The following is a 24,715-nucleotide window of genomic DNA, read 5'->3' on the forward strand; positions in this document are numbered from 1 at the left end:
AGTACCTCATATAAGTGGAATCATATAGTATTTGTCTTTTTGTATCTGTGTTATTTCACATAAAGTGTTCAATGTTCATCCATGTTTTATCAGGTGTCAAAATTTCATTTCTTCTTTGGCTGAATAATATCCCATGATATGTCTGTAGCACATTTTGTTTATTCATCTGATAGACACACTGGGTTGTTTCTACTTTTTGGCTCTTGTAAATAATGCTGCAATTAGCATGTAAGTATTGTTTGAATCCCTGTTTTCAATTTTTTTTATGTTTATTTTTGAGGAAGAGAGTACAAATGAGGGAGGGGTAGAAGGAGAGGTGAACAGAGGATCTGAAAATGGGCTCTGTGCTGACAGCAGAGAGCCTGATGTGGGGCCTGAACTCACAAACTGTGAGATCATGACCAGAGCTGAAGTCAGATGCTTAACTGACTGAGTCCCCAGTTTTCAGTTCCTTTAGATATATACCTATAAGTGAAATTCCTAGGTGATATGGAAATTGTATGTTTAGTTTTCTGAGGAACTGGAACAATTTTCCACAGTGATTGTGCCATTTTATATCCCCAGCAATGCACAAGAATTTCAATTTTTGCACATCCTTCCCAACACTTGTAATTTTCCATTAAAAATAAATGTAGCTATCCTAATAGATAGGGGCATAGTGGTATTTTATTGTGGTTTTGACTTGCATTTCCCTAATGACTAGTGATGTGTATCTTTTCATTGAGTTTTGGCATTTGTATATCTTCTTTGGAGAATGTCTATTCAGTCTTTAACTCATTTTTTTTAATTAGGTTGTTTGCTTTTTTGTTGTTGAATTATAGAAGTTCTTTATATATTCTAGATATTAATCCCTTATCTGATATATGACTTGAAAATATTTTCTCCCATTTTGTGGCTTGTCTTCTCCCTCTTGATCATGTCCTTTGATGTACAAAAATTTTAATTTTGATGGATTCCAATTTTTTCTTGCCTCTGCTTTTGGTGTCACTTCAATAAATCATTGCCTAGTCTAATGTCATGAAGATTTTCCCATATGTTTTCCTCTAAAATTTTTATCATTTTAGCTTTTACATTTAATCTTTGAATACATTTTGGTTATATAGTACATAGTATACTTTTGTATTTAGTAGAGATTAAGGTTCAACTTCATTCTTTTTCACATGACTATCTAGTTTTCCAACCACTATTTGTTGAAAAGATTGCACTTTCTCTCATTGAATGATCTTGGCCATGTTGTCAAAAATCAGTTGATTTTATATGCAAGAGTTTATTTCTGGACTCTGTTTCTTCCGTCTAAATGTCTAGGGAGTTGTTTGCTTCAATTAAATGCTTTAATTACTGTGGCTTTGTAGTAAGTTTTTAAATCAAGTAATGTGAGTCCTTCAACTTCGTTCTTTTTTTCTTTTCTTTTTTTTTTTTTTTTTTCTTTTATTTTTTTTTTTTTTTTTTTTTTTTTTTTTTTTTTTTTACTATTCAAGGTCTCAAGATCTCACATGAATTTTAGGATTGGTTTTTCTATTTCTGCAAAGAACTTTGTTGGGATTTTGATACAGATTGCACTGAATTTTTGGATCACTTTGTGTAATACTGTCATCTTAATATTAAGTTTTCAATTCCATGAACATAGGATGTCTTGCCATTTATTCCTGTAGTCTTTAAATTCTTTCAGCATTGTTTTGCAGTTGTTGGTATACAGGTCTTTTTCCTCCTCAGTTAAATTTTTCCATAAGTGTTTTATTCTTTTTAATACAACTATAAATGGAATTGTTTTGTAACCTTTTCTTTTGAATTGTTTATTGTTAGTATATAGAAATGCAACTATTTTTCACGTGTTGATTTTGTATCACACAACTTTGCTGAATTCTGTTATAGCTGTAACACTTTTTGGTGACATTTCTACATATATGATCATATATTTTCAGTGTTTCTATGGAGAAACAAGAGCTTGGAGCTTCCCTGGTCCACCATTTTGCTAACATCACACTTGAGAAAAACTTCTAGCTTTTTTTTCTTCTAAGCTAATTAATTCTAAACTTAAAATTATTGGGGTGCCTTAGTGGCTCAGTCAGTTCAAGTGTCCAACTCTTGACATGCTCAGGGCATGATCTCACAGTTTGTGAGTTTGAGCCCCGCATTGGACTCTGCACTAACAGTGTAGAACCTGCTTTGGATTCTGTCTCTCCTTCTCTCTCTGGCCCTTTCCCCCTCGCACACATGGTTTCTCTCTCTCTCTCTCTCTCAAATAAACTTTGAATAAATAAATAAATTTAAAATTATTTCGTAATTTACCAAGTGGAAAAGTGCTAATATTTTTCCAGTTATTTAGTAGGGAGAAAGGACACAGGCAATTACATGGCATAATATTCCAATTATTTAATATTGAGATGTCAGAAGTATTGTGACCTTTTTTAAGTTTGTGAGAGAGAGTGCATGCAAGTGAGTGGAAGAGGGGCAGAAAGAGAGGGAGAGAGAATCCCAAGCAGGCCAAGCAGGCTGCACAATGTCAGCACAGAACCTGATGCAGGGCTTGAACTCCCAAACCGTGAAATCATGACCTGAGCTCAAACAGACACTTTAATGACTGAGCCACACAGGCATGCCTCACAAGTATCGTGACATAAAATGTAAGCATATGTTTATAATCTTTTTAGAAATTTGACTTTTCGTTAAATGTTTATTTATCTTTGAAGGAGAGAACAGCGTGTAAGTAGGGGAGGGGCAGAGATACAGGGAGACACAGAATCTAAATCAGGCCCCAGGCTCTGAGCTGTCAGCACAGAACCCAGTGTGGGGTTCATCTCATGAGCTATGAAATCATGACCTGAGCAGAAGTCAGATGCCCAACCTACTGAGCCACCCAGGCACCCCATTTTTTAGAGATTTTAGACTGTAAACATGTGAATTATTTCAGTTGTCAAAATAATTTAACACCTGTTGGGGCTTTTTTAAACGCCTGTTTTATTGAAGAAAATTACCCTAGTTAGGTAGGCTTTTTTAATTTAATAAAGCAATTTAAAGGGTTTGTTTTACTGAGAAAATTTTAAATTGTCACTGTTTTCCCATGTATAGTACCAACCATGTGAAAGTGAAGCCCATCAAAATTGTCAACAGTATGTAATAAAGCAACATCATTTTGGAAGGGTATAGTTCTCTCAGGTAGTTTCAATCAGTTTAAATAAAATCTGTATCATGGGGCGCCTGGTTGGCTCAGTCGGTTAAGCGTCCAACTTCGGCCCAGGTCATGATCTCAAGGTTCGTGGGTTCGAGCCCCAAACCAGGCTCTGTTTTGACGGCTAGCTCAGAGCCTGGAGCCTGCTTCAGATTGTGTATCTCCCCCTCTCTCTGACCCTCCCCTGCTCACGCTGTGTGTGTGTGTGTGTGTGTGTGTGTGTGCATCTCTCTGTCAGAAATAAAACATTAAAAAAATGATAAATTAAATCAAATCTGTATCAGGTTGGGACTAAATTGAGGTAACATTTCACTTAGTTTGGTAGAAAGGGAATATATACTTGGTCTCTTAATTCAGTATAACTATTCTAAACCTTGTTTTTAATAGAAGTCATAAAAATCTTAACATTTATTTACATATACTGAGTTTTCCTTTTCCCTATTCCCTGTGAATCTTGCCCTTAATTTACTTTTCAGAGGCCTAGTATGTAAGAATTTTCTAACAGGCTTATATTTTAGCTCTATTATACTATCAATTTCTTTTTAATAAAAGGTTAAATATTTAAACTTAATCATAGAAACCAGTTGTCTTATACCAGTTCTCCTTAATAAAAAAATCACTTTCTGTATTGGTATTTTTTCTCCTGAATTTAATAAATTCCACATTAGTGGTAATAAGTTGAGACCTAGAACATGTGTCCTATTACAAATGAACAATTGGATATCATTAGGTTGTCCCCCTTTCCTTTGTACATATATCTTTAGGTGTGTTAATCCATTCAGTAGACACATTAATGAGCACTGGTTGAAGTGTAATATTGGAGGAAGTAAGGCTCGTTGACCTCAGCATGGAGTTTAATACCTCTAATTAAATTAGGTAGTTGACAGTCAGTATAAAGAAATAGCCGTGCCTCTGGCAAGCTAGAATTATTTATGACTCTGGTTCTTTGTTTTAAACTTGATAGGAGAAAGTCATTTATATCTATTTTATAGAAACTAATTTTAGTTCTCACTTTTTATTTAAAATATCATGTGGTGGTTTTGTAAATTATTTTTAAGCATTTAAATATTTTCTCAGAATGAGAGGTATCTTTGAACCTGTTTATAGTATAGTGTTTTATTTCTTGTGAAGGGAAGCTTTTTCAAGTCTTAAAACAGTAGCAGCAGAATTTTTACAACATAGACTATACTTTTTGAACTAATTAAACATTCAGTCTAACAAAGTACTCTTTTTTTTTTTATTTCTAGGAGAGAGAGAGACAGAGACAGCGTGAGCAGGGGAGGGTCAGAGAGAGAGGGAGTCACAGACTGAAACAGGCTCCAGGCTCTGAGCTGGCAGTCAGCACAGAGCCCGATGCGGGGCTCGAACCCACGAACTGTGAGATCATGACCCAAGCGAAAGTCGGACGCTTAACCGACTAAGCCACCCAGGTGCCCCCAAAGTACTCTTTTAGAAATATTATACAACCAAGTCAGTTTCCTCTGAAAAATCATGAGTGTAATGGATAGCACTTCATTTTCTGTTTTAGAATCTGGTCACAGTAGTTTCCCAAATACATGAGATTTATTGACCTGCTTGGTCAGATTTTAAATTTTAAACCTATTTATCTTATCTAGAGATAAAATTGAAATATACTTTGCTTTCCAGAGAACTTTTATGCCAAATGCAGTCTGGAAAATGAAATCAAAAACAAATTTAAAAAATAATCCCAAAATTTTTATTATTTTAGTAAAAATAGAGTTAGTATAATAGTTAATCAATGGTATGGAATTAATTTTAATCCCAAAATAACAACCTTACATAAAATAACTCTATTTTAATATCATAGACTCTGCCCTTAACCCCAATTTCTGTAAATATACTCTTCATGACAAGAATAGAGGATAGAGAAACCAGGAAGTGTAAATAGCTCAGAGTAAATTTATCTCACCACTACAAATGGTATAATTTGGATGGTATAGCAGTGACTTCTCATTGCATGTAGAATAAAATTCTAATTCTTCACTCTGGCCTTCAATGCCCTATGTGATTTGGCCGCCTACCTCTCTGATCTTATCTCCTGTTACTTTCCTTTTCATTTAGCACAATCTGGCCTCACTGGTTCTCATTCTAAACTGACAGCGTGTCAAGCTCATACCAGTCTCAGAGGCTGTATACTTAATGTTCTTTCCATTTTAAATGCTCTTTCTCCACATCATCAGGCTTTCTCATTCTCACCATTCTATCCTCAGATTCACATGACAGTTTGTCAGAGAGACTTTTCCAAACCATCCTAGCTAAAGAAGTCCCCTTCACCCAAGTAACACTGTCACATTACCCTATTTTATTCTTTTCATAGCACTTAAAGCTCCTGTCATTATCAAAGTAGCGTATTTAAATAACTGCCATAATTGCAGATAATTCTATTTTTATGCTTTGCACTATGTAATGGCAAAAAATTTACCAAGATAAGTACCAGGATACTATAACTAGACTTAACATAATCATGTCCTGTTCCACTTCTTTCTCTGAGTCCTTTCTCGTTTCCTTTCTTTCTCCTGTCGTCCTTTTCGTTTCCCGTCTTTGTTTCTCCTTTTCTTCAGCAAAAGCGTACAGACTTGAACACTCTCTAGTGTTCTTCCAAGAACTGTGAAGCCCGTGTTTGTCCAAATGTAACCAAAAAAGAAGTCACCCTAAAAAACTGCTGCCTCTCCTGCTCTGAAGCTTCAGATCCCAACAATTTCTAAATATAGTAGGGTTGTTTTCTTGAGTTTCTGTAATGGAAAATATTTTAAAGGAAAATTTTACACTAGGCTTCTGGTTATACTAGAAGACAAGTCCAGTATGGATTTTTTTTTTTTCCATTTTTAAGCCATTGTCGTTTCAAACACATATTCTGTACTTAAGTCACACATTTCAATGAAGTATTTTCAAGACTGTCTTTTTAATAGCTGTATATATTGAGTGCCCACTCTGCTACCATCATTGTATACTAGATACCATGCCTGTTGTTTCGAGAAGCTTTTCTTAATTACTAAAAATGAATGAACCAGACAGCAAGTGAACATATGAAAATATGTGTGATCCTAAAATGCATGAAAGTATGTTTTCTAACATGATTGAGAACTATATGATAGTGGGATTTTTTGCTGTATGTGGGTATCTGAAAGGGGAAAGGATGAGGGCTTGAGGCAGTGAGTATTAACCATTAATTCTTTTACTCTGTCTCCTCCACTGGACTTGAAGCTTTATGAGAGCAGAGACTGTATCTAGTTTTCTTTCACCCACTGTATCTGTCTGTGCCAGCCAACACAATGCATTTAGTCACCTCTCAGTATTTTCTGATGTATCAAGAAAGGTAGATAGGAAGGATGGAGGGTAAGAGAGTGACCTTTTAAGAACTTACAAACTAGGGGCGCCTGGGTGGCTTAGTCGGTTAAGCGTCCGACTNACAAGTATGTTGGATGACTTGAACACCTGACCTAGGGCAACAGTAGGAAAAATAGGAAAGAAAGTACAAAAAAGGAATATAATGCTTTAAAAAAAAATGAAGAGATACAGTAAAGAAAACAAATTGAAGACTTTCAGATTTTGACCTAATTATAATTAGTTGTTAGGTACTTTTAACAGAAATGGGGAATTCAGAGGGTAACCTGATTTTGTGAAAGATGGTATTACTTTATATGAAATCTAGTCTCCAACTCCATAAAATGAATGCTATTTTGTGGCATTGAGGAAATCTAGAATTGAATGTAATCTCTGATAATCGTGGAAAATGAGAACACTGTCTTAAGATAGGCAAACATCTGATTTTCATAAATCAGATGGTCATGGAACAGTCCACTAACTACAAAAATTACTAACATTCATGAGCTCCATGTCAATGCCTGACAAAACAGGATTATTAAACAGATGGTTTGTGAGCACTTAGATAATGAAGTAGTGATCACTAGGAGCCGCCATGAGTTCACCATAACAAATCACATCAAAGTAACTTAATTTGTTTGAATAGGATTACTAGATCAGGGAAGGCCATAGACCGTATAAAGTATTTAGCTAAGTTGTTGTGGACAAGTTGAAGAAATGTGGTCTTAATAATAGTTCATTAAGTATATTCGTGATTGGTTGTATAATCATATCTAGAGACCAAAATTATTTAATGAGAGGCATATAGAGAAGTGGTTAAAGTATGGTTTTTTGGAATTAGCCTGCCTGAGTTTCAATTCTGGTTCTACCACTAAAACTACTTATGTGACATTAGGCAAGTTTATTTATCTTCTTCACCTGTAAAAAAAAAAGAAAAATCAATTCCTCACCTGTAAAAAAAAATTTTTTTAAATAGGGTTAATAATAACTGTACTTACTTTGTAGCATTATTGTTAAAACTAAATTATGCCAAAGCGCTTAGAATAGTAAGAATTTAATAAATATTGGATTTTTGTTTTGTTTTGTTTTTAAATTTCGGGAGAGTGCAAGCAGGGAAGGGAAAGAGAGAGGAGAACAGAGGATCTGAAGCAGACTCTGCGCTGACAGGCTGCCAGTAGCGAGCCTGAAAGTGAAGCTTGAACTCATGAACTGTGAGATCACAACTTGAATCAAAGTCAGAAGCTCAACCGACTGAGCCACCCAGGTTACCCAATATTGGATATTATTTTAACCAAGAGGAACATTGAAATGACTTGCTACATAAGGCTGTTTCCCAGATTTGTCCTATTTGACATTTTTGTTAAAATCTAAATGAAGACACAAGAAATTGAATTTAAGGATAGCCCAAATCTGGAAAAGAGTCAACACATTGAATAGCAGAATCAGGCTAAAAAAAGACTTTGATAGGTTTAAAGATAATCTTAACCTGGCACGGTAAAATTTAATAAGAATAAGTTATCTCTTTAATTCTAGCAGTCAGTTGTACTTGCTTAGAACCTTGTAAGAACAAGACTTGAGGGTTTAAATTGACCACAACTTCCATTTGAGCCAACTTTGAAAAAATGCAGAAAATAATTTAGTTAACAGAACAAAGAAAGTTGTCCCACTATGAGCTGACCATACTGGTCAGAGCATATGTTAATAATGTGTTCAATTCCAGACACCACAATTTAACAGAAACATCAATAAACTGAGGTAATAATCCAGGATAATGAATAGCTTTGTAAACTAGAGGAGGAACTAAGGACACATTTAACCTGGAAAAGAAAATCTATATTTTCTATATTAGACCAATCTTCAAATATCTGAAAAGATAATATATAGAATATAGACACTGGATTTCTTTGGTAAGGATCATTGTAGAAGAACAGGCTTCAGAAAGGCAAATTTTAGCTCAGTATAAATAATGTTTTAATGATTGTAGGTTTTAAAAATGAATAGGCTGATTCATAAAGATATAAAGTTCCTAACCCTATAAGTATTCATTCAGATAGAGGCAGGATTTCTTGTCAGGGATACTGCACTGGGAGTTCCTGTATTGGGCTGGACATCAGAACTTTATTTAGGGTCTCTTCCAGTGCTAATATTCTATAATGTATTGAGGATTTCAGTTTTCAACATGTTGAATTTTATTTAGCTTATCTTCATGAATTGATAACGATGATCTGCGGCCTATATTATATATCCTGAATTAAAATTATTTCAGCAGTATTTGAAATAGGTTTGGAAGAGTCATTTGGTTGCCAATTATTTTACCAGATTTATTCTATGTACAGAAGTCTTGTACTCTGTTTTAGAAGTGATTGGAATCTGAGTGCACAAACATATAGGTAGGAATTCTTTGAGAATTTTTGGAGTATAGAAAAACCTGGTGAGAATACACAGGACACAATCTTCTAAGTCCTTAAGAGATAAAGAATAAATAAACATCAAATATTACATATTTATGTTAAAAGTGTCGAACACACTTTGCTTCTGAAATTCCTATTAACTGTTAATACTCAAAATTCTTTCAGTAATCTCTCAAAAAACTCCTAAAATATACATACCAATGATTAGCAATTTCTCAATTTGTGTTCATTATGTAGCAAGTTTTAAAGACCTAAAGATACAGGGGCACCTGGGTGGCTCAGTCCGTTGAGTGTCTGACTTCGGCTCAGGTCATGATCTCCCAGCTTAGGAGTTTCTCCCCACATCAGGCTCTGTGCTGATAGCTCGGAGCCTGGACACTGCTTCGGATTCTGTGTCTCCCTCTGTCTCTGCTCCTTTCCTGCTCATGCTCTGTCTGTCTGTCTGTCTGTCTCACTCTCTTCTCTCTCAAAAATAAACAAACATTAAAAAAATTTTTTTAATTTTTAAAATAAAAAAAAAAGACCTAAAGATACAAAAACATGCCCAACCATGACAACATAATTACTTTTTAAAAAAAAATGATAAGGGGGTGTTCTTGAAGCTTTCCCCTCAAAATGCTTGAACATGTTTAGAATGACTTTATTATACACGTGGTTCTTTGCCACAGATATCTTCATTATAGCGACTTAGTAAAAATGTATTCTTTTTTTTCCATTAAACTTCTATAACAGACTTTTAATACTCTGTGGGAGATATTTGAAGACAGGCTTTGGTTATAAGATAAAACTTTAGTTGCCCTTTTCTCTCATTTCTTCAGATAAGTAGGCACTAGAAATTATAGATAGCTTTGGCAAGAGTTCAAGGGTTAATGTAGCAGATAAATAAAAGGAATTTTCTGTAAATTGAGACCTGCATTATTTCAGTTGTCTTGTCTTTCCTAACCTAACTCATTTAATTTTAAAAAGTAAATACTTAAATTCTTCCTGACAGTGTGCTCAGCTTTTACTATCGTTTATTACTTCAATTATACTTGATATCACTTAGAACAATCTGCCATTTGGAAATCTCAGTATAGCCTGGAGCTTAGTATTAGATCTGGCTGCTATTGTAACATGTACAGCATATGACATTAATGTATCAAAATTAGATTGGATCATCCCTCCTGGTTAAATTTATTTCACATTTCTTTTGTATTCAGTTAACATAAACCTATTAGGGAAGCTGACACATGGGGATGGCTGTATAGGAAGGATATTTTTAAAGTATTTTGATTAAAAAATGAAATTATAGAGCCATAGCTTTTCTAAGTTGTGTAATCTGTTTGGTTTTTTAAAATGTCACAGAACCCAAGTACTGAATTTATATCATTCAAGGGGTGTGTGTTTCCACACATGTGTGTGTGCTGTGGTGTAAATAATGAAGAATTAAAATTTAAACAATATTTTGATGATTAGGCCTACCATCATGAATTTAGAACGAGTGTGTTTATGGTTTCCAAAAAGGAAAAAATATTTAATACACTTAAACCTAAAAAAAAAAAATCTCCTTAAAAGAAAATAAATATTTTTATACTATATTTCTAGAATAATAGATTCTGGTCTATAGGTTACCTGGGTACTGTCTTTAGAGTAACAGCTACCTCTATTTTATAATCCATCAAAGTATGTGAAGGGGCATTTCGTTCTTAGAAATACAAATGTTAAAATTCAGGGGTTTACCATGTATTTTCAGATACTTTAGTGATATTCATGGTGATTAGAATTTTCTAGATAGACTGGTGTTTGGGACTTTAGAAACTATTAGAACACTGGTTCTTGGCTATTATTATTATTATTATTATTACTACATACGCCTGTTTGATAAACTCTCTCCTCAGAAAAATACACAAATAAAATTTTATAAGCAATTTTCAAATATTCACAGATCCCTTGAACCTCTAGGGTTATGGGGTCCCTGGCTGGCTCAGTCAGTAGAGTGTGTGACTTTTGATCTTGGAGTCATGAATTTGAGCCCCAGGTTGAACATAGAGCTAACTTTAAAAAATAAAAATAAAAAATAAAAAAAAAAAGAACTCATGGCTAAGGGTAACAGAAGAGAGCTTTTCATCAATTGGACTTGACTCCTTTTGTTGTTGTTGTTGTTTAAATCACATATTTAAACTTCTCTCCTATGCTGTGGTCTTTAAGTCGAATAAATTACATTATTTCAAAAATAGAAATCATTTCCATGTTAGCTCATACAAAAAATATTGATGACACTTACCCTAGTTCTCTCTTCCAAACCTTCCTATACAATGTGTCCATTTATCTGAAAGTAGTCAAAGAGCTCATGTGAAATATGCACCAAAAATGGACTCCGATGTTTGCGGTGACAGAATCCCTTAATATACTAAGATAACTACATTGTATATTAAAATACATGTTTATACAATAATCTCTATGAAGAAAACTCAAGACTAATGGGTATTAAGTTCATTTTTCTAATAACTTATTAGAAATCCAACTTTTGGATGCTTTGCTTTTTTATAATTTTAACCACCATAATGTTAAACCCTATCTGATTGACAAAAGCCTTTGTAAGCACCACAAATATTTAAACAACGTCTTGAGACTCTAACAAATTTCAAGAAGTCTGTTTGGAAGAATTTCATATGCAACATTTCATAAGCAAAAAAACCCGGGAAATTTGTTGAACCAAATACAGTCAACTTTCTCTTACTTAGTAGGTTATTTACCCAATTGATGAATTACCTATTTTTTTTCCTTCTCTTCCTGTTGCCTTCTTTAGGCAACTTTACTGCTCAATAGCACTTCAAGAGAATGGTCAGAAAAAAAGAAGAATCTTAAATCACTCACTTTTTTCTTTAATTTTTTTCTAATGTTTATTTTTGAGAGACCGACAGTGGAGGAGGGCAAAGAGAGAAGGAGACACAGAATCCAAAGCAGGCTCCAGAGTCTGAGCTATCAGCACAGAGCCCAACATGGAGTTTGAACTCATGAACCATGAGATCATGACCTGAGCAGAAACCAGTAGCTTAACTGACTGAGCCACCCAGGTGCCCCAAATCAGGTTTTTTTTTTTGTTTGTTTGTTTTTTTTTAGTTTTTTAAATCTTTATCTTAGAGAGAGACAGAGCAGGAGCAGGGGAGGGCCAAAGACAGAGGGAGACACAGAATCTGAAGCAAGCTCCACTCTCTGAGCTGTAGAACAGAGCCTGACACGAGGCTTGAACTCACAAGCTGCGAGATCATGACCTGAGCTGAAGTCAGACACTTAACCAACTAAGCCACCCAGACACCCCAATCACTCACTTTTTAAAAGCATTTAAACAACCTTTTAAAAGGTTTGGTAGTGGAGAATTAGAGTATTTATGCTGCATATGAATTTTTAAGTCTAAGTTCTCTGTGTCCCATTAACTATACACAGTTAAAAAATTTCTGGTCTTCTGTAGTGTCTGTCTTCTAACGTTTTGAGTGTGTTGCACATGTTCAAAAAGTGATCAAATGAAATTTATGGGTTTTAATTTATTTACCTTTTAATCTTTTTTCTAGTATAGTATGTTGTCAGTAGCTGTATGAATAACTGTATGCTTTTTCTAAAGCACTATGAACTATTTTGGTTTTCCAGTTGAGACATTTGGGAAATGATGAAGTACACATTGTTTGGTCAGAGCATACTAGAGACTACAGAAGAGGAATTATTCCTACAGAATTTGGTGATGTCCTTATTGTCATATATCCAATGAAAAATCACATGTTCAGTATCCAGATAATGAAAAAACCAGAGGTAAGAACTTCTCATTATTTTTTAATAATATTTGTTGAGATCTTGAATGGGTTGTGAGTTTCTTCTTTCAGAGGTATTAGAATAGGCATCAGGTTGTGAAAACAGGGGGAAGTGAGGCAAAGACTCTTGTAGCAATGTAAATTGTTAAGTCTGGTTCAGAAGGAGCTAAAAAAGAAAAAATAACAAGAAACTTGTTCAGATGGGAGAAGTGCCAGAGTGGAAGCTCCTTTCTACTAAGGTCACAAAAGGATTACGTTTTATTAAGAGGATGATTATAGTTTCCTAAAGGATACAATAAGAAACAATCATTCCCTTGAGGTCTGGAATTTATGATTCCTGTATTTTTAGTTGGTATATCTTACTAAGAATTACATGATTGTTTAGTCGTGTCACTTTTTATAAATGAAAGTTCTACAAAGTAAAAAAAAAAAAAAAAAAAGTTGTAGTTGGATGTCTTCTACCATACAGTTCAAGCACACTTGAGAAGTATTTTCTTTCAAAATAATAAAAGTGTGATAGTGTTTGAGTGTCTTTTTTGCTTTTTTTAAAATCAAATAGTTATAATTTATAGAAAATCTAGTTTTTGACAGTTGATCATGAATCTTTGGCATTTCTTGAATTAGACTGTTTCCCACATGTGAATTTGAGCTTACAGCCCGGTTCCTTTAGGTTTATATAAACTAGAGATCAGCAAACTATGGTCCACTTCCTATTTTTGTACAGCCTACAAGCTAATAATGTTCTTATCTTTTTATGGGCTTTTCTTCTTTCTTTTTCTTTTTTGTTTTTGTTTTGTTTCAGTGCTCCCTTTACCCACAGGTTTCTTTTGAAAATCGAAGAAGAATACACAACAGGCACAACATATGGCCACAAACCCTATAATATTTACTGTATTATCCACAGCCCACGTCCTTGCCTTCAGCTGTCAACTGTACCAACAATACTCAAATAAAATTACTTTGAAACTGTCAGTCATCTGATAAAAGTGACAATTATCAAAACAGATTTTTTTCTAATAAACTATGTAATGAAGGCTTTTAGATTTTATAGTGAAGGTAGTCACAGAAATAATGAAAAACTAACTTACTGCCTATAAGAACGTGTTATTACTGTGTTTACTCAGTGGAAGAAAAGGAATTTATTTCCAGTGCTAAATTTTTGTGTACAGTTGAGACAACAAAAATTTGAAAATTGACAGGGAATATAAATTATTTAGTCAGTTAAATGAAGCACAGTTCTGTTTGAATAGGAAACCCTATAGGCTTTTGGCATATTTTTTTTTTATTGTCCTAGTGTGAATCATGGAAAAGAACTGAATTTGAATAATATTGAATTTGAGTGTGTTTCACACACTGAAGGAAGAACTACAGAGGAACATTTTTGTGTGCAATGTCTTCATTGTTATTTATAATCTTTCTCCAATATGAGTATAAAATTATGTTCTAATTTCTCAATCAGGTTCCCTTCTTTGGTCCACTTTTTGATGGTGCTATTGTGAATGGAAAAGTCCTACCCATTATGGTTCGAGCAACAGCTATAAATGCAAGCCGTGCTCTAAAATCTCTGATTCCATTGTATCAAAACTTGTATCCTTTTTAACAGTATGGTTTCTACCGTAATACATGTCTGCTTTCCAAGGTAAGTATGTCTTATGTGTCAGGAGCTTTGAGTTTCTGTTCATTGATATATAGATGATAGATCTCCTCCCCAGTGCTTGAGCAGTTATCATATCTGAATTATGTATTTTCTTTTATACACTACTAATCAGTACTTATCTTATGGGTAACTAATTAGGGTCTCATGCTAGGTACTCTGATACTCTGGATGTAAAGAAATAACCAAAACAGGCATCATAAAGTACTCAATCTAGTTAAGGAAATATACTGTTTTTAGTGCATGTGTTGTAACAGAGTTATGTAGTGTTTTAGATTTATAATGAGAAGGAGCCCCTCACTCAGCTGGAAGGGATAGTGGTGTCAGGAAACACTTATGATAAATGTGAGGATTAAATATTTAAGGATGATGAATAAAAGTTAATCAGGTGGATGAGATTAAGAAGACCATTCCAAGCAGAAGGAACAAGATAAAGATGTGGAAGTATGAGAGGACATGGAGTGTTTAAGAACATGGCCTCTGGAGGGGCACCTGTGTTGGTTAAGTGTCCAGCTTCAGTTCAGGTCATGATCTCGTAGCTCATGGAGTTAAGCTCCGCATCAGGCTCTGTGGTGTCAGCACAGAACCTGCTTCAGATTCTGTGTCTCCCTCTTTCTCTGTCCTTCCCCCATTCATGCTCACTCGCACTCTGTCTCTCTCTCAAAAATAAATAAGCATGTAAAAAAAAATTTTTTTTAAAAGAAAGAACATGGCTTCTGGAGCCAGACTTTTGGACTCAAATTGTTTATAGTTATCCAGCCTTGAGAACATTATTTAAATAATTTGAGCCTCCGTTCCCATATGTATAAAATGAGAATGATAACATCTAGCTCATCGTGTTATGAGATCTGAATGAGTCAGTATGTATAAAGCTCTTAGAACAATGCCTGGGACACAATATGTACACAGTTTTAAATTTTAAATTGTTTTCTGCAAATTGCTTTCTAAAATGAATTTCTATTTCCATATACTTTTACTGTATGATTAAAACATTTCAATTATTTTTCTTAATAAATTGTGGATGTTAAGCTTCACAGGGAAGGCTTTTTAAAATATCCTGAGTTCTATTCCACATGAAATGGATTTATCGTAAGTCTGCCACATATATTCTCTTCTTTTGATGAAAATTGACTTAAGCAATCTGATTCCTATGTAATCTCTCATGTATTCTGACACTGTGAAATGGAATTATAGGTGGTGGATCATGGCATGGTACATTGATTAAGCTTAATGACATTTATATAGCATTTCTTATTTGTGACAGTTATATCTTCATTTTAAGTTAAAACATCAGATTTGAAGTAGTCATTGTGAAATGCAAGTATTTGGGTTTATTATTCCCTGAATATCTCTAGAAAGATAGCTAATCCCAAGGAATAGCAGATTATTACCCATAAATTAATTTTATCCACATTGTCAACTCCTCTGAGATTGTCTTTCTGATCTTTGCCTGATCCTGATGTTCATCCTAAGGTTAGTGTTCTCTGTCCTTTCATTTAAGACATAGTTGAAACAATGCCTTAATCTTTTGGGAAAGTGGGGAGAGAGATTAGACTGTAGTACAAAATTCTGTTTTCCTCTTGGGTCATAAAATAGGGACTCCATTTACTGAGCAAACACAAGCTATTTCTGGCCTGAGGTACAAACATTTAAAAGGTACACTTTACCAAGTAGTTAATGATGCAAAATAAAAGTGTTGAGGCTATGGCTTCATTTCTTCTTCCTGCACCTTAATTTATACTCTTTTGAGAACTGTTTCAGATTTGCACGTTACACTAGAGGTATGGTGGCTGGACTTAGAGTTAGAAAATAATGATTTTAACTCAAACTCTGCCTTGTAATCTTGGTCTAGTCACAGAATCTCTAAACCTCACTTTCTTTGTAAAAAAGATAATACCCGTCTCAGAATTATTGTCAAGATTAAATGAGGTAATGAATTTGGTTGTGGTTAGGAAATAAGGTACATTATTTTGTGCAGTGATTAATTCTGTTATGTGTAAAGATTACAGTCAATATACAACAACTCTACCCAACACCAAGGAATTGCCTAATTGAGTTTTTATGTTTGGTTGGTTGGTAGGTTAATTGATTGGATTGGCTTTTCAGGCCTATTTCATGAAGTTCTTACTAGTTAGTTGATCTTGCTGAGACATTAATAGATACAACATTGGAGAAAATTTCTAAGATGAAAAGAGATAATTTCAGATGGAAAGAGTAAACATAAACACTATCTACACAGCAAATATGAGCAATTTCCATCAGCAAAACCACTTCTGGAACACTCAAAAACATAAAATCAGATCAAAGAAAATTTTCTTGACCTGGAAACTTGAATTTATAATCTATATGGAAATTATTTCCCCATACTACTTAAGGATAGCAAAGATACTCCAACCTTTGCTAATCTGAAAAATATATAGTCATCTTTTACAAAGATTCACAAAGTTCCATATTAATTCTAAGTGTCTAGGGAAATGATTTTACGCAAGTAGATCACTTGATTTTTAAATGCAACTTTATATACTAAATTACAACTAGATGTTTCTAAGATTTTGAAATACAGATGTCTTTTAATTTTAAATAACAAATATATTAAATTTTAAAATGTATGTTTTTGACATATCTAGGTAAGTTCTTATTAAGGAAAAAAATCATGTGTTCTAAAACAGATCAATAGAACTTGACAGAAATTACAACAGATATTGAAGTAGAAGTAGGCTTTGAAAACCACCAGTTACTACTTTAATCCTCATAAGAAAAATAAAAGGATAAAAGAATATGTAATAAACTCACTTATATTTGGATAATTGTACTGCTGTGTTAGTTATTTTATGCCCAGTAAAAGTACCCACTAAGATTCCACAGCATAAATTGTGCTATTTATGATCATTAAATACAGTTTAAATTTTATCCTGGGAACATCTTCTGTAACTATGAGTCTAATGTTGTTCACTAAATGAGGACAATATTGATTGTCATATGCTGTCCAAATCGATCATGCTGGCAGCCAGAATTACAGTAATCTGTCAGTATTGATGACTGTCTTTCAAGCTTTGAAACCTCTCCTTCACTTCACTTGTCATTTCTTGCATTACTTGTACTTGAAAAACATTTTCTTGCAACCTCGGTCTTTGTCAGCTAGGGGCTTTTTTTCTTTTTTCTTTTTTCTCTGGTCTTAAGCTCAGTTTGTTGGTTTGATCATGCAGTTAGAATTGAAATGCAATGCTGGGGAGGAAGAATAGGCAGATTCTGGGTAGCCATTGGACCTGAGGGATATTTCAGGTTGATTTTAGCCATCATTTGTTAGTTACCTGTTGAGTGGGTGTGTGGGGATTGAGTTGTTTTGGCTTTTCTGCAGTAGGAATAATATTTCCAAAGTATTAATTTCATGATCTTAGCTATCATGACTCTATACCTTACATAAAAATTTTAAAGCAATTATTTGTTATGATCTTAGAGACATTTCAAGTTTGTACAACTGTTAAATATGATGCTATCATGTATGTACTATTTTTTTTAACATGACGTTTATTACAAAGAAATTTTTAGAAGTTATAGAATATAACTGTGTTGTATTAGGGTTCTCAGAGAAACAGAATCAGTTGGATGTAAGTGTATACATACATCGAGAAAGATTAATTTTAAGGAATTAGCTCCCATGATTGTGGATACTGGCCAGTCTGAAACCTGCAGGAGTTCCTGCCTAGAGTTGATATTGTAATCTGAGTCATCTGGAGGTAAAATTCCTTACTTCTGTGGGGACCTCAGTCTTTTCTCTCAATGCCTTTAATTAATTGTTTGAGGCCCACCCACATACACGATAGAGGGTAATCTGCTTTACTCAAAGTCTCTTGATTTTAAATTTTTATAATATTTATTATTTTGAGAGAGAGAGCAGAGGAGGGACAGAGAAAGAGAGACAGACAATTCTAAGCCTGATGTGGGGCTTGAACTCACGAACCATGAGATCATGACCTAAGCCAAAATCAAGAGTTGGTCGCTCAACTGACTGAGGCACCTAGGCACCCCAAAGTCTGCTGATTTTAAATGGTAATTACATCTAAAAAATAACTTCACAGCAACATTGAGACTGATGTTTAACCAAAACCTGGATAGCATGACCTAGCCAAGTTGATGTAAAATTACCCATCTCCCATGTCTCATTTTTCTTAAATATTTCTCTTTAACCTTTCTTACTGTAAAATATAACTTGAGAAAAGTACATAAATTCTAAGTGTATTATATAGTGAATAATTACAGTTTGACCACCACCAATTCAAGAGATAGAACTGTACTCTTATTCTTCTATCAGAAATATCTACTGGGGCACCTGGGTGGCTCAGTTGGTTAAGCATCTGACTGTTGATTGCAGCTCAGGTCATGATCTCAGTTTGTGAGACCACATTAGGTCCCACATTAGGCTCTGCACTGACAGCATGGAGCCTGCTTGGGATTCTCTCTTTCCCTCTCTCACTGCCCCTCCCCTACTTGAATGTACACATATGCACTCAAAATAAATACACCTTCTCTCAAAATACACAAACTTTAAAAAAAATTACTGATCACTTTTATGATAGTGGTAAAGGTTTGAGAGACATGCAGAGACAACAGTTGAGCCTTGAACAGCATAGATTTAACTATGCAAGTCCACTTAGATATAGATTTTTCTATGAATACTGTATACTATTGTAAATGTATTTTTTTCTTCTGGTTTTCTTAATATTTTCTTTTTTCTAGCTTACTTTAAGAATACAGTATGAGGAAAAAAAAAAAATAGGGGCGCCTGGGTGGCTTAGTCGGTTAAGCGTCCGANAAATAAAAAAAATAAAAAGAATACAGTATGAGGGGCACCTGGGTGGCTCAGTCAGTTAAGTGTCTAGCTCTTGATTTTGGTTCAGGTCATGATCTCATAGTTGTGAGATCAAGCCCTGTGTCAGGCTCTGTATTGAGCATGGAGCCTGCTTAGGATTCTTTCTCTCCCTCTCTACCTGTTCCCCACTCACTCTCTTAAAATAAACAAACATATAAAATATAGGGACGCCTGGGTGGCTCAGTCAGTTAAACATCAGACTTTGGTTCAGGTCACGATCTTGAGGTTTGTGGGTTCAAGCTCCATGATGGGCTCTGTGCTGACAGCTCAAAGCCTGGAGCCTGCTTCAGATTCTATGTCTCCCTCACTCTCTGCCCCTTCCGCACTCACTCTCTGCCTCTCAAAAATAAATATTAAACAAATTTTTAATATATCTTTTTAAAAAAAGAATACAGTATGAAATGCATATAACATACAAAATATGTGTTTATCAACTGTTATCAGTAAGGCTCCTATCAGCAGTAACCTATTAGTAGTTAAGTTTTGGAGGAGTCAAAAGTTATACACAGATTTTAGGGCTCCATGGGGTGTTGGTACCCTAACCTCCATGTTGTTCAGGAGTCAACTGTAGATGGTAATTGTTTCTCCAATAAGCTTATAATTTAATAGGAGAATAATGTAAATTAATAACTATAATACAAGATAAAATAACACAGGATAGTAGGGTTATAGATAAAAAATGCTCTGGGAGTTCCAAGGAAGAAGTCATTGCTATGAGAGTAAGAAAATAAAGGGAAAATGCATAGAAAATCTGGGCCTCAGAGGGTGAGATTTTAGTAGATGGAATGCAAAATGTATGTTATAAATCTTGTAATTTATATTTTGAGGCTTTATGTGTATGTATGTATGTATATATATATAATATATATGTGATATTCTGAAATACTCAGTATGGGGAATATTATAAAATTAAATGGCATCCTTAAAAAACACATTCTTCCTAGGTTTAATATTCTTTCCTGCCAAACCAATATTATTTGATTTCTTCTAATCTGTTTAGATTTGACCTTTTTGTAAATGCCAGAATTGGGTTTCTGTTTAACTTTATCAGACAAATTACCAGAAGTCAATGATCATTCTTCAATTAGTTACAGTTTGTTATCCGTTTAGTTCAACTACTCAGATGTAAAGAACTTGTTGCAAAAGTATGAGAGCCAAAATGAAATGAAATGTAATTGATTGGCTCCACTAATGTAGTTTGCCGTTCATTATGATAGAACATTATAAAACCTCTTAGGGAGGCCCATCAATATTGCTGCCATTTCGTGTTAGAAGAAAGTGAGTTTATTGAGAAACTACATAATTTTATATATACTGTCTTTTGAAGATTATTTCTTCAGAAGATAATATTCATAATTTATAAATTATATTTTTAAATGTGGAAATCAGCCTGGGCTTCAGAGTCCAGAACCACTTAATAAGTCTCACTGCCTTTGTCTAATTTTATTTTAATCTGTCAAAAAAGAGTACCAAACTCAAGACTGTTGTAAGGATTAAATGAAATTACCTATATGAAGCACTCAGCAGCCTGTTATGTAGCAGGAGCTCAGAAAATGGTAGATAACTGGTACTTGATGGTGATATTATTCTCCTCTACACTGGAGACAGTCCTCTAAAACACAAATATAAGTATACTAAAAGACATGATGGCTCGACCATATACTGAAATTCTTATCTGAATTCTTTGACTACGTGCAAGTAGTTCTTACTAGCTTGTTAACCTTCCCAACCTCTTATTTCTCACTGTAGTTTTGTCAAACATACCTGTACTTCCAGCTCTGCCCCACTTCCTTATGCTCATCTCCCACCACACTGACACTGAGGACACTCAGGACAGGACACCCTACATGAGTCTAGCTAGACCATATTTATCATCCCTAAATGCCCTTCTCTTTTTCTGTCTTTTTGCCCCAAGAATGCCCTTCTCTACTGTCTTCCACCTAATATACTCATTCTGTATGACCCAAACTTTGTAAAAAAAAAAAAAAAAAAAAAAATTTCCTTCACTAAGTGGCACACTGCCTTATAACATTTGTTATAGGACTTATTGTGTGTGAACATATAATAAGTCTTATCCTGGTTTCACGAACTTCTAGCACAGCAGTAAGTGGCTAGCAATTTGTGTTAATAGTACACGCAGGGTAGGGTAGATGGATTAACTATTCATTTGTTCCTTTTAACAAAATTTCTATTCATTTCCCAATGTACTTTTAAAGATAAGTTCTTTGTTTTTGTTATAATTTGTGGTTTATATTTGCCTAGGCTACAAGCGTAAGAGCATGCTGGATAGTAAGAAAAGGAAAGCTAAGAGCAATATAAGCTGCCTGATAACAAGAACAGCCCAGAATACGGTACACACAAGGGTGCTGTATTTAGACGGATTTATCATATTTTTATTACAGAGCATTTGGCTTGATGAAAATAATCAGAGATCAATAATCAGTGAGGTTTTTCCACCCACTTCTTATGGTCAGAGGAAGGTCGGGGGAGGGAAGGCAGGATCTGTCAAGGAGAAAAGTGAGCTAAGACACTTGTGTCTTGATGAAGTGACAGATGTTGTCTTAGGAAGAATACAATTTGGTGTCCCACACACACCCCCCCAAGGAGGAAGACAGCCACAGCCGTAGTCCTGAAGGCTTATCCTTCCTGCTGAATGGCAAGGAAGGCAGCAGCCACAGGAGAGCTGTGGGGGCAGCTGTAGGAGTCTACACATTACTGAGGTCTTCAGTTTGACTTCTTGAACCTTTGCACCACCTACATCAGTGATTCCATTAGGAGCCCTCAGTATCTTGTAAGTGCCATTCATCCTACCTACTTTCCAAATGAAAGTCTTAAACTTCATGGACAAACTGGCTATTTGTTACAAACTCTAAGATTTATAATTATGGTCATTCATACTTCAAAGCAAGAGAAAATGGTTCTTTAAATAAAATGTCTTACCAACTAAGTGATCCAGGTTTTGTGGCTTCTGAAATGCTTGCAGCCGTTGTGCCTTTGATATTAATCATTGTAGTAGGACCTCTCTGGGAGCAGACAAAGGTTTTTATTTACTTAACAATGTGCTCTGTCATGGGAGCAGGTTTTCAGTCTCCTGTGTTAAAGACATGGACACTGCTATTGAAGAGTTTGTTTAAGCTTGTAATTAAACATCCCTCTCCCCTGGCCTGGATTTTACTGCCAAACCATATAGTCTGTGTATGCACACAGAGTAATTATTTAAACAGGAACCCCAGATATATGCAACATTTCTTTTATGATTCTAATGTATTACCAGTTTTAGTTCAGCTATTCTTTTTAAGGAATTGCAATATGTGCTTATTGATGATTTTTGTGATATTTTGAGAGCTTCCTTACAGTCATGGTGGGAATAAATTATTGCATACCCTTAAAGGTGCTAGTTTTGGCCTAGCAAATCTGCCTCTGTCCTTTCAAAAAGATATAAAGGCACTAAATATAAATCTTTCTGATACATATTTTTATAATAATGAAGCTTATTCATTATTGAACCAGAGTCTGAAAACAGCATCTCTTAATGTTCTCTAGAGATCTCATTTTACTAATGTAGACCAATAATAATTACTTTTCCTATATTTAAACAATGGGAGCTCACAAAAATGACTTCAGTATGTGACCAACCTCTATTTCTATTATCATTGTATTAATTATAGAGATATTTTCAATTGCTATTCTCTACCAAGAACACTTAATACACCAATGACAAATTTAAGTATTAAAAAGGCTATATTGAACAACAGCAAAATGACTTTAAGTGTATGATCCTCTCAGAAATAAAGAAATAAAAATCAATGAAATAAGTCATTATAAAAGGGGAGAAAAGTGACTATCTCAATAAAAGTTAAATGGCATCCAACCTTGTTCATGTAAAAAAAAATATATATTTCTTCACCCCAAAAAGCTATTTTGGCTCTTTCATTTATTCACCAAATATTTATTGACTACCTTCTATGTGGGAGGTGCTATGAGAGAAAAGCAGGGTAGCAGGATAGTTACTGCTTTCATGGAGCTTACAGTCTGGTACAGGAGAGAGAGAGAGAGAGAGCCCTGTGCGTGGGCAGGTAGGTAGGTGGGTGGGTAGATGGATGAATGAATGAGTGAAGGAATAAAGTTCCCTCTGATAAAGATTCGAGCATTAGTGTTACCTACAAAGTAAGACGGTAAAGGTGATTAATTTTCTTACACTGGGAGAGGATAGTGGGGAAGAGGAAATTAGGATTGGTTTTACTGAGGCATGAAGGGATAAAAGTGTGATGTGGCTAAGAAACACAAGGAGTTCCTCACTACCAGGTGGTATAAAGCAAAGGGAAGAGTAATAGCAGCTGAGGTCAAAAGCAGAAAATGTAGTCAAGCAAGACAAGCAAAACCAAACCATAAATTTGGTTTTCTAATGTTCTACCAGTAATATAACAGCCAGTGTCTAAGGTGACAGTTCCTTCTGCTTTTATATAATTTTTACCTCTTGAATAGCAGAGCACAGCTTGAATGTATTTTCCTTTTATAGTAAAGCCTTTCTAAAATGAGTTAGTTTAGGGGCGCCTGGGTGGCTTAGTCGGTTGAGCGTCCGACTTTCGCTTAGGTCATGATCTCACGGTTCGTGGGTTCGAGCCCCGTGTTGGGCTCTGTGCTGACTGCCGGCTCAGAGCCTGGAGCCTGTTTCAGTCTGTGACTCCCTCTCTCTCTGACCCTCCCCTGCTCACGCTTTCTCCCTGTCTCTCTCCTAGAAATAAATAAAACATTTAAAATAAAATGAGTTTATTAGATTATTATTTAAATAAAGTATTTTTTATACTTAAGTATACAGTAATAGCCAGGCTAATAACAGCTACTATTATTTTTCTTAATGAAACTAAAAAGTTTTCTAAGTGTTTCGGTAATATTTACACATATCCGCCATTTAAAAAAGAGCATTTGAGATTTTCATAATCTTATGTTATATGAGAGACTTAACATTTTTGCAGAATAAGCCACCTTTACACTTTTCCTATAAAGTAGTTTTATACATTATTGTGCTTTTACACATTATCATAGTTATGTTACTGATGAATTTTTTTATCCTAGTCTGATAGCACATTGGCTTCACAGCAAAAATAGCAAAGAAAGGAGAAAGCACTATCACCATCTTACCTGTTTTGTCAAATCCAGAGTGGCAGTGTGCCAATCTTTTTAAGTGAATTTATTTGAGAGAGAGAGAGAGAGAGAGAGAGCATAAGTGGGAGAAGGGCAGAAAGAAGGGGAGATAGGGAATCCCAAGCAGGCTACATTCTGTCAGCACAGAACCCAGTGCAGGGCTCAATCCCATGAACCACGAGTCAACATGAGCCAAAATTAAGAGTCCATGCTCAACCAACCGAGCCTCCCAGGCACCCCTGCTCAGGCCAGTCTTAAAAATCGGCTCATACCATAGTGCAACAGAAGGAAGGTAGAGAACTCTATCAGGTGTTGGGCAAACAGTCTTTAAAAATA

The 24,715-nt window shown here is 34.8% G+C and overlaps 1 protein-coding gene and 1 long non-coding RNA gene across 10 annotated transcripts in view; one reads left to right on the forward strand and one right to left on the reverse strand.

The window, feature by feature from the left end:
• The window catches only part of RALGAPA1 (Ral GTPase activating protein catalytic subunit alpha 1), a 259,411-nt gene that overhangs the window by 213,055 nt on the left and 21,641 nt on the right, over nucleotides 1–24,715 (forward strand). For all 6 annotated transcript variants that reach the window (XM_077769216.1, XM_077769217.1, XM_077769215.1 and 3 more), the window contains 2 exons: nucleotides 12,553–12,711; nucleotides 14,170–14,297. In XM_077769216.1, coding sequence (XP_077625342.1) covers nucleotides 12,553–12,711; nucleotides 14,170–14,297 — 287 coding nt within the window. The remainder of the gene's footprint in view (nucleotides 1–12,552; nucleotides 12,712–14,169; nucleotides 14,298–24,715) is intronic.
• LOC144235644 (uncharacterized) overlaps nucleotides 12,713–24,715 on the reverse strand; it is a 158,147-nt gene continuing 146,144 nt past the window's right edge. For 2 of the 4 annotated variants that reach the window (XR_013336277.1, XR_013336278.1), the window contains exons 3-4: nucleotides 22,175–22,325; nucleotides 12,713–12,876 (exon numbers count right to left, since the gene is read on the reverse strand). This is a non-coding gene — a long non-coding RNA (uncharacterized LOC144235644). Of the gene's footprint in view, nucleotides 12,877–20,776; nucleotides 20,847–21,541; nucleotides 21,737–22,174; nucleotides 22,326–24,715 lie in introns of those variants that run through there. The other 2 variants (XR_013336280.1, XR_013336279.1) reach the window with 2 other exon arrangements.

Source organism: Crocuta crocuta, unplaced genomic scaffold (genome assembly GCF_008692635.1).
Source record: "Crocuta crocuta isolate KB4526 unplaced genomic scaffold, BGI_CrCroc_1.0 scaffold65, whole genome shotgun sequence".
Taxonomy (NCBI): Eukaryota; Metazoa; Chordata; class Mammalia; order Carnivora; family Hyaenidae; genus Crocuta; species Crocuta crocuta.